The 9605-nt window shown below is 42.5% G+C and overlaps 1 protein-coding gene across 1 annotated transcript in view; it reads right to left on the reverse strand.

The window, feature by feature from the left end:
* Positions 1–9188, reverse strand: part of LOC128704769 (turripeptide OL11-like) — a 28898-nt gene extending 19710 nt beyond the window's left edge. The window contains exon 1 of the mRNA XM_070079503.1: positions 9036–9188. Within this exon, the coding sequence (XP_069935604.1) occupies positions 9036–9102 (67 nt within the window). The 5' untranslated portion in view covers positions 9103–9188. The remainder of the gene's footprint in view (positions 1–9035) is intronic.
* Between the last annotated feature and the right edge of the window lie 417 nt (positions 9189–9605).

Raw genomic sequence — 9605 nt, forward strand, 5'->3', positions numbered from 1 at the left:
AAGGAGAATCTCAGTCTTTGGACATACATCAGGTTTTAGAGGAGAGAATACCTAATATGGGTGAAGAAGTGGCGGCGTCTTTGGTAAAGGCGTTGGATGTCTTGTTAGAGGAATCTGTCCTAGATCATGTGGGAGACCCAGGCTTAGTTCTGGGGACTGCTGTAAATGATGGTATGGCAGGAGATGACGGTTTGTCGACGAGAGAGTCTAAAGCATTGAAGGTGCATGCAGTAGAGGTGGAGGTGCATCAGGAAGGTGCTTCAGATATCCAAATGCAGGTGGAGGGCGGGACACGAAAGAGGACTGCAGCATCATCGGATTCTGATGATGTGCTCACTCCTGCCCAACGCCCTGGGAAAAAGTCTTGGGTGGAGGTACAGCAGAGAGAAAGGTGAACCTAAGGATCAAGGGATTGCAAAGGTGATTCCCAACAAAGGGGGGAGGGACAGAGGTGTTGCAAAACGAACTGGGGTAAAGTCAATGCCGGGGACAAAAGGAAAACCCATTAGTTGAATTCAAGTGTTTTACTATAAATATTAACGGGTTGAGAGCTGAGAGGAAGCTTAAGTGGTTTAATGAGTATTTGGTGCGACTTGGTGTGGATGTGGTATTCTTACAGGAACATAATTTTAGGCCTGGTTATGAGTTGGATATGAGTGGTTATAATGTGTACATGGAACATGCCACACGTTTGAAAGGTGGGGCTGCCATTTTGGTAAAGGAAACTAGCCCGTTTATAGTAAGGCGTAGTGAAGGGGGGGAGGGGAGGGTAATTAGAGTGGATGGAACCTGGGGTAGGGTTCCCATTAGTTTAGTATGTGTATATGGCCCGGCTGAGGGTGACGTGAGTATTAAAACTAAATTTGTTCAGGACGTACTGGTCTATTTTTTACGTGGTTTACCGAATGTTGCAATAATAGGCGGAGATTGGAATTGCGTGATACGTCGTAAAGATGTGGAGCCAAGAGGTGCGGGGTGTTGTTTGGGTATATTGGGGGATATATTGACCGGGGTGGGGTTAAAGGATGTGAGGGGGGGGGATGGTAGAGCATACCTTCATTAAACGAGGTTATGCGGCGAGGTTGGACCGAATGTACGTGCCTTGTGCGGTTACTGTGCGGAGGGTGAATGTGATAGATGTGGTTTTTTCGGATCATAGAGGTGTTGTAATAGATGTGGATATTGCGGGTGTGCCTCGGAGGGGTCCGTCATTTTGGAAATTAAATGTAAGGTTATTGAAGGAAGAGGATAGTCTTTTGTCTTTTGGACATATGTGGGATCGTTTAGTGGTAGAAGCACCAGGAGATGTTGCCATGGTTAATTGGTGGGAAACGATAGCCAAAAAACGTATTAAGGAATATTATATTAATTGAGGGACGAGATATAATCAGTTACAATACGGTTTTCAAAAATATTTAGAGGGGCAGTTACGCGAATGCTATGCACAAATTAATGCTAATTATCCTGTTATTGAAATTGAAAGTTTGAAGGAACATATACGAAATTTACAAAATGAGAGGTTTGATGGGGAAAGGCTTAAGGGAGGGATTGAGGAGGTTTTGTGGGGAGATCGGCCGTCGGCGTGTGTGTTGCGGAGTCAACACACACGTCGCAAGGCAATGGAGTTAATGGGGTTGAATGTTCAGGTAGGTATGCAAGGGTATAAAGTGGATCAGGTGTTGACGACGACTGAGGGTATGAGTGGGTATATTGATGCTTGGGTTAAGTTGAAAACGCAATGTGTGGGAATAAGCGAAATAGCATTACAGTCCATTGGAAGGTTTGTGCAGTGTGAGTTGACAGAGCATGATCGATTCGTTTTGGGAGGGCCGATAACGGAGTGTGAGACATGGGAAGCTTTATCCAGGGCGCAATTAGGTAAGGCACCAGGAATTGATGGGTTGCCCAGCGACTTTTATCTTCAAAATTGGAGCGTTTTAAAAGGGTTTTTGGTAAGATTATTTAATATTCTTAAGCGGGATCGGGTCTTAGGGGCACAGCAAAGGATGGCTGTGGTCGTTCTAGTGCCTAAAGGTGAGCCATTAACAGCCAAAGACTATGGTGCTATTTCGTTATTGTGTTGGCTATAGATTGGGAGGCGGCATATAATAGTGTAGAACGGGAAGCGTTATGGAAGATTATGAGATTATTTCATGGGCCAAATTGCTGTATCAAGATGCATCCTTGAGGGTGCAGGTAAATGGAAGGATAGGAGAACAAATTCAGATGAGAAGGGGTCTACGTCAAATATTTTTTGCGTGTTTACAGGATCCCTTTTATAGAGGAATTAGGGTCTTATTAGCAGCTAATGGGGTAGGTAACGAAAGGGGTGGGGGGGAGGGGGCTGGCATTGTAGGATATGTTGATGACACAACGATTTTAGTAAGTGGTAACAGGGATTTGCCTCGGGTGGAAAAGTTAGTGAATGTTTTTGAAAAGGCTTCTGGCATGTCAATTAATAAGGAGAAAACGAAGTATATGGATCTTGGGGATGGGTTAAGTGAGGAATGTGAAGTAGTTGAAAGGTGGAAAAAGGTGGACCAATTACTGATATGTGGGATCGTTTATGTAAGTGATATCAAGTTAGCACAACAAATAAATTCAGTGCGTATTGTAGATGGTGTACTGAAGCGCCTCAGTGGTTTACGAGCTGCACACTTAACTTTGCATCAAAGAGTGATTACAACGAATGTTCTATTATATAGTAAACTTTGGCATGTTGCAGTAATATATCCGATACTTCGTAGTGAGATACAAAGGTTACAAAAGTGCGTTTTTAGAATCATTTGGGGTACTGGAAGCGAATGGTTAGGTAGAGCGGTTGTCACACTCCCGGTTGGCCGAGGAGGGCTGGGTCTTATAGCTGTTGAAAAGAGGATTATGAGTGTGTATTTGAAACGTAGTTATAAGCGGGAGGGGGGGGCGAGGGAAGGCGGACTTTATAAGATACGTCAGGATAAGCAACGGTGGTGGGTGGGTAGGGAGTTCATAATAGGTGAGGCAGTGTTACGGGTCATCATAAACATGAGCGATCCTTCACATATTAAATTGGGAAACCTTGATGGGGTGGAAGGTAAGGCAGTGGTAGCGGTGGTAGAAGGGGTTTATCCGATGTATGATTGGCGTAATATTTGGGGGCGTTTGAACAAATCACGTTTAAAACCTAAAGTACGAGAAGTTATGTATAGATTTTTACATGGGATCTTACCGTCTGGAATGGTTTTATTCCATAAGAGAATACAGGAGGATGGGATATGCAAGGCTTGTGGCGGATTGGAGACTATTTTCCATATGGTGTATTTTTGCGAATGTATTGAACTAATAAGGGTTTGGTTGGGTAAGGTTATAAGATTAGTGGGAGGAGGGGGGGTGTTTGCAGGTGTTGAGGGTTTTAAGCTTAGACATAGGTGGGGTGAATCAGATGGTGGAGAATGCGGTAGGGTATATAATTACGGATTAATTTTATGTCTTGGGCTATGAGAGGAGCGAACGTATGTGAAAGAATTAATGCGTTAATAGCAACTTTTTATAGGACAAAGTGTAGGAATAAGGAGGTGTATGGGGGGAGATGGGAGAGGGATTTAAGTGAGGGTTATAGGAATTTCACATTACGGGATTTACGGGAGTTGAAATGGGCTGGTTTCCTAGAATGGGCGGTAGCATGATGAGTTTGTTTTATGGAATGTTATATGAGGTATGTCCGGGGTGCAACTTTAGCATAATTTATTCTGAGTGATTCAGGTACCATACAGTTATATTTGGAATTGTCGACTAATAACTTCATATATATTTACTTTCATGTATATATCATTAATAGTTTTTCTTATGAACATTTTCAATGATATTCAATACATATTTTCTATGCGTATTTATGATTTTGATACATTGTGTAAATGTCAAAAAAGGCTTTTTATGTTTCAGTTTAATTACAATGTATTTTTGTAAGCACAATTGAATTGGTGCCAATAGAAGCATAGTGTGTTTTGATATATTAGGGTATTGTTTTTCTTTTTAATTTGTCTAAATGGTGGCAATACTATGTATGTAGTTAAGATTTTTAGGAGACCTTGAAGCTGAAAAGAATGAATGAATTATTCTTGGTTGGGCCGACGTATTATTATAACAGACGTTGGAAGTGATTGTGTTAAATTTGACAATATGCTTTATATAATTATTTATATGTATGTACCTGAATGGTAAATTGAAGTCTGAATTTTAGAGGTGAAGAGTGGGTTTTCCTTTTTATTGTTCTATTTTTTCTTTATGGTAATACAAGGTTGTATCATGTACACCAACGAATATGGTTAGGGGTATATGGTAAATTTTCGTGTTGATTAGACATTTATATTACAGATGGAATGCTAGGCTTAGGTTAGGGTAAAATTATGATAATTGTGAAATGTTCCTTCATACAATCGGCTCTTTATTATGCAAATTGGGTAGAATGGTTCTACGTATGGCATTATTGAAATTGTTGAGCTAATTCTAATTGTAGGTACGATGTGCAATGTTCGAGTTCGAGTTCTCATGACCAGAGCTTTGGTAAGATGGGTAAGGAAGAAGGATGGGTAAGGATGGAAATATTGGAAAAGGGTGGGAGGGGGGGGGAGAGGTAGGATATAAAAGGTAAGTGGCCCAACCACTTTGGTGTAATTTAAAAAGTGTATGTGAATTGATAAGATATTCTTTAAGGGGTATAATACTAACCCATCAGAGTCACATAGATATAATAGGTATATAAGTTGTTGGTGACTCCGGGGCCTCCTTCATCATGGACTGGAAGGACTCCAGGATGATGGCTTGAAGTTCCATTGAGTCTTTCCTGTCCAGTAGGACCACGCCCAGCATTCATGACAGGACCTGTCTGCAGGCGCCCCTGTCCTCCGCCGACGGCAGCAGGCGACAGAGGAGCGCGGAGATGACCCCGATGGTTTTCTTCAGTCGATCAGGAAATGATTCGACCATTACCTCTGCAGGCATTGAGCTGGACGACCCGTCGAGTAGGGGCTGGGCCACTGGGTATGTCTGGGTGGCTGTTGACACTGCAGCAGCATAAGCTGGGTGCACCCTGGGCCCGGCCTGAATGGCCATGGGTTTCTGAGTCCTCCGGCGAGGAACCTCTGCCTTATTCTGGCTGCTCACAGTAGGGGCCTTCCCTTGGGAAGAGGCCTTTTGGCGGGATGGCAAGGAATGTTGCTGCCCAGCTGTGACCTGCTGGGCAGTGTGCCTGGCCTGTGGCTGTTTTTCCCATTGATTCTGTCTTCCTGGCCACCTTGCCATCTGACCCCTTAGTTGACCACACTGCTGTAAGCCAGTGCGTGCCCCCTGATGCCACTGCTGGAAGCCCAATGCTGGGAATTCGCTGGTATTGCCCTCCTGCGGTATCCGGGGAACCGCAATTGGAGCCCATACTGCCTGTTGCTGGGTGGTTCCAAGGCTGGGTGGCGTTGGGGCTGTTGCGTCATTCCAATGACGAACCTGCTGCCAGTGCTGCACCATCACAGGACAGCTCCGGTTCCAGGCATGGTGCCTCTTTGAGCAGTTGGCACACTTGGGCTCCGGCCGAAGGGCTTTGCCGGTTGTCTGTTTGAGGATTGCAATGCAGTCCTTCGAGTCGTGTGCCTTGCTGCACACACCACACTTCTCTCGCTGGCAGGTGGCTGCAATATGATTGGACCCCTGACAGTTGAAGCATTTTACTGGGCCCGACATGTGTGGTTGGGTCTTGAATCTTCCCGAGACACCAAGGTCTAGGTGCGTGGGAAGTGGACCTTTGTGGTGGATCAGCACCTGGCTGGTGGGTACCTTGTTCACCGTTGCAGTGAGTCACTCCGCCTTGACAGTATTGGGCACTTCCAAAATGGGGTCCAGTGGGACGGGCACAGGGATGGGTAAGAACACCCCCTTGTACACCTTCTCCGAAGCAACCAGTTCCACCATGCTGGGATGCATCTCAACCAGCCCCTTCAACTCCTCGTAAGAATCTTCGACCCGAGGAATGACCAGAACCTCGTTCCTGAGAGTGAACTCGCAGTGGAACTTGAGGTGGGGTAGACCTTCCAGATACCTTACAAACCCGTAATCGGGAACCTTGAATTTTTGAATGCCCTGGTTGCTTGTGCCCGAGCTGAGCGGGAATTCCTCCTTCCACGTGGAGTCAGCCAGTCCCCGTCCACTGTTGAGGCCGATGCAACTGGAGTAGGGACCTGGGATGGCTCTGTCCTTGCCAGTTGAGGAGCTACAGCCTCCTGGCTTCCTTCCACGATCCCTATGGCCATCTGAAGGTGCAAGTCTTTTTGGGTAGCGGCTGCCGACGGATTTAGTAGCAGATTGGCAGATACAGTAGTCTCCACTGCATCCTTGGCCTTCTTGGTTGGGGCTCCCACCTGCCCCACGTCATCCTCCAACTCGTCCCCGCATTCCAATGAACGTTTAGGCCGCTCTCTTGGGTCTGTCATGGTGACTGTAGGTGTGGGGACAGAGCCAGCAGCGGAGCTGCCGCCTGTGACCTCACAGCCGCCCACACTGGGTGCATAGCTGTGAGGCTCAGTGCCCCAGTCGGGGCCCGTAGCCACCCTCACGTGGCTCACTGCCCTGAAGCACTGAACACAGTCCAAGGACCTCTAGAAACGTCGCCAATCTGTGCGTAGACTAACACAGATATATATTCCAATTGAACACAACACTCTCTCTGTCCTACGATTTCCTTTTCACACCAGTGTTCCGTATCCAATCTCCGTGGATCTCTCGTGACCACGTATATGTGATCCGTGAGTGTGTTTTTTTTGTCCAGTGGACACCGAAGATGCTGCCCTGGGTGACACCAGCAATTCCTCTCCGGGTGACACCAACTCTAGTGACGACTCTGCAATCTTCCACTTATACACTTTGATCATGTCTCCCCTCATTCTTCGTTTAACAAGTGAATGTAATTTAAGGGTCTTCAGTCTCTCTTCATAGGGAAGATTTCTAATGCCGTGTATTAATTTAGTCATTCTACAATGAATGTTTTCTAATAAATTTATGTCCATTCTATAATATGGAGACCAAATTTATGTCCATTCTATAATATGGAGACCAAAACTGAGCTGCGTAATATAACCGCTGAACTTCTGTTGCTTACACCTCTTGATATAAATCCCAGTAATCTGTTTGCCTTATTACGTATGCTAAGGCATTGCTGTCTTGGTTTAAGGTTGCTGCTCACCATAACCCCCAAGTCCTTTTCACAATCTGTATGGCTAAGTTCTACATTATTTAACTTATAAGTACTAGGGTTGTGGACACTCCCGAGCTTCAGAACCTTGCATTTATCTACATTGAACTGCATCTACCACTTTTCTGACCAGCCTAAGACTGATCCCTGTGGACTGCCACTTGTTACAGATCCCTACTACTGTTGGTGAGTCATGACTCGATCCATGACATCACTTTTATCCTAATGTCATGAGCTGCCACTTACTTTTAACAGTCTCTGGTGCAGTACTCTATGAAAAGCCTTACTAAAATCTAAATAAACAATATCGAATTCTTTATCGTGATCAACGGCCTCAAAAGCTTTGCTGAATATAGTTAGTAAATTAGTTAGTCAGGAACAGCCCCTCATGAATCGATGCTGAGTATCATTAATCAAATTATGCTTATCATGATGGTTTCTTGTAATATCAGCAATAAGTAACTAGTAATTTGCTTACAGTTGAGATCAGGCTTATTGACCAGTAATTTAATGGTAACTACTTATTCCCTGATTTAATAATAGAAATTACATTACCCATCTTCCACATATCAGACACTACATCTGTTTGAAGAAACATATTAAGTATATTAGTTAATGGTTCACAAAGTTCCATTTTGCACTCCTTAAAAACTCTTGAAAAAATTCATCAGTGCCGGGGATTTATTTTGTGTCAGTCGGTTTACCTGTTTGATAACCACATCACTAGTAACTGTGGTTTTACATAATTTATCTTTTTCAGGCCTACTATAAAAATTAATTATTGGGATATTGTTAGTGTCTTCTCGAGTGAAAACCGAGAGAAAATAATTATTAAAAATCGAGCACATTTAATTCTCATTGCCAGTAAAATGCCCTGAGTTATTTTTAAGGAAGACTGTCTTTTCTCTAACTTTTGTTTCATAAACCTGGAAAAAAAGCTTTTTGGATTAGTTTTCGGGTCACTCGCAACTTTAATTTCATAGACTCGTTTAGCTTTTCTTTTCCCTTTTTTAACCTTCGTAATGTGTATGTATTGACTCCTAAACCAACCCTCAGTTCTTTACATTCGCCTATTAATTCCTTTCCTCTGTCCTAAAATATTTTTGAGTCTATTATTCATCCATTTCAGGTCGTTTCTATTTGATCTAATTTCTTTATAAAGAATAAATTTTTTTTGTGCAGCTTGTATAGTGTTAAGAAAGCTGTCATACTGATAGCTCTCTTTGTTACCCATGTCTAAGTTCACTGTAATCTGCTAGGCAAAAATCTAGTACCGTTACTGAGTTATCCCAACATTCATACTCTATTCAGTACTAAAGGTAATTAATTGATTTGTATGTAAAAAGAGCTGGAGTGGATGGTGTCCTAAGTTCATATTATGAATAACAAGTAAATATACCGAACTATTGGAAGAAATATTGGGTAATTCTTTATTTATGAGAATTAATGCAGCAATAAGGTACTGGAAGAAAACAAACACAGTAACTAACAAGCAACAAAAAATTACTGATGAAACAGAAAAGTAATAACTAGAAGGCAACAAACACAATAATGAAAAAAAGACCAGGATAACAAGAAACAGAAATTAAATAGAATAAATAATGAAACAGAACAAAAACATTATAACTAAGAATCTAGAAGGAGTAAGGAGACATAATAAAAGGTGATAACTTACGAGTTAGAGGCAGCAGCACCAACACTAGAAGTGCTGTAGTACAAGAAACAGTAATTAAATAGATCAAATAAGGAAACAGAACAAAAACATTATAACTAAGAATGTAGAAAGAGTAAGGAGACATAATAGAAGGTGATAACTTACGAGTTAGAGGCAGCAGCACCAACACTAGAAGTGCTGTAGTACAAGCCAGTGAACGCATTGTTAACATGTCTTCCCAGCGCAGCAGAACTGATCCTGGAATGTGGAAAATATTATATTATTGTACCCGGTGAAGACCTGAAACCTAAGATAACCTAATGTATTTCAGTCACTGACCGACTCTGAATAATGCACTGTATTTCATAACTCAAGCAACTTTCAACTTAGTGAACGGGACAGGAATAATACACGAAACAACATAGGCTTCTAATGAGTTAAAATTTAACATTGAAATTTTAAGTAAATCAAGAGAATTATTCACAGGTTATCACAAAGAACCTAATATACAAATTTCTTCAATAACAGTAGATAATTAGACCATACACAGTCCAGACTGTAGTGACCTTCACTTATTATCTCAGAGTGAACAAAGTTCCCTAATAAACCAGTATGTTAAACTTGAAGTCACTCAGAAGTTTCAGGAGGTGAATGGATGAAGCCAGTCAGATGAGACACTCAAAAAAATATAAGATAATAATATAATATCTTTACTTACTACCAGTACATGTACAA

Source organism: Cherax quadricarinatus, chromosome 99 (assembly GCF_038502225.1).
Source record: "Cherax quadricarinatus isolate ZL_2023a chromosome 99, ASM3850222v1, whole genome shotgun sequence".
Lineage (NCBI taxonomy): Eukaryota > Metazoa > Arthropoda > Malacostraca > Decapoda > Parastacidae > Cherax > Cherax quadricarinatus.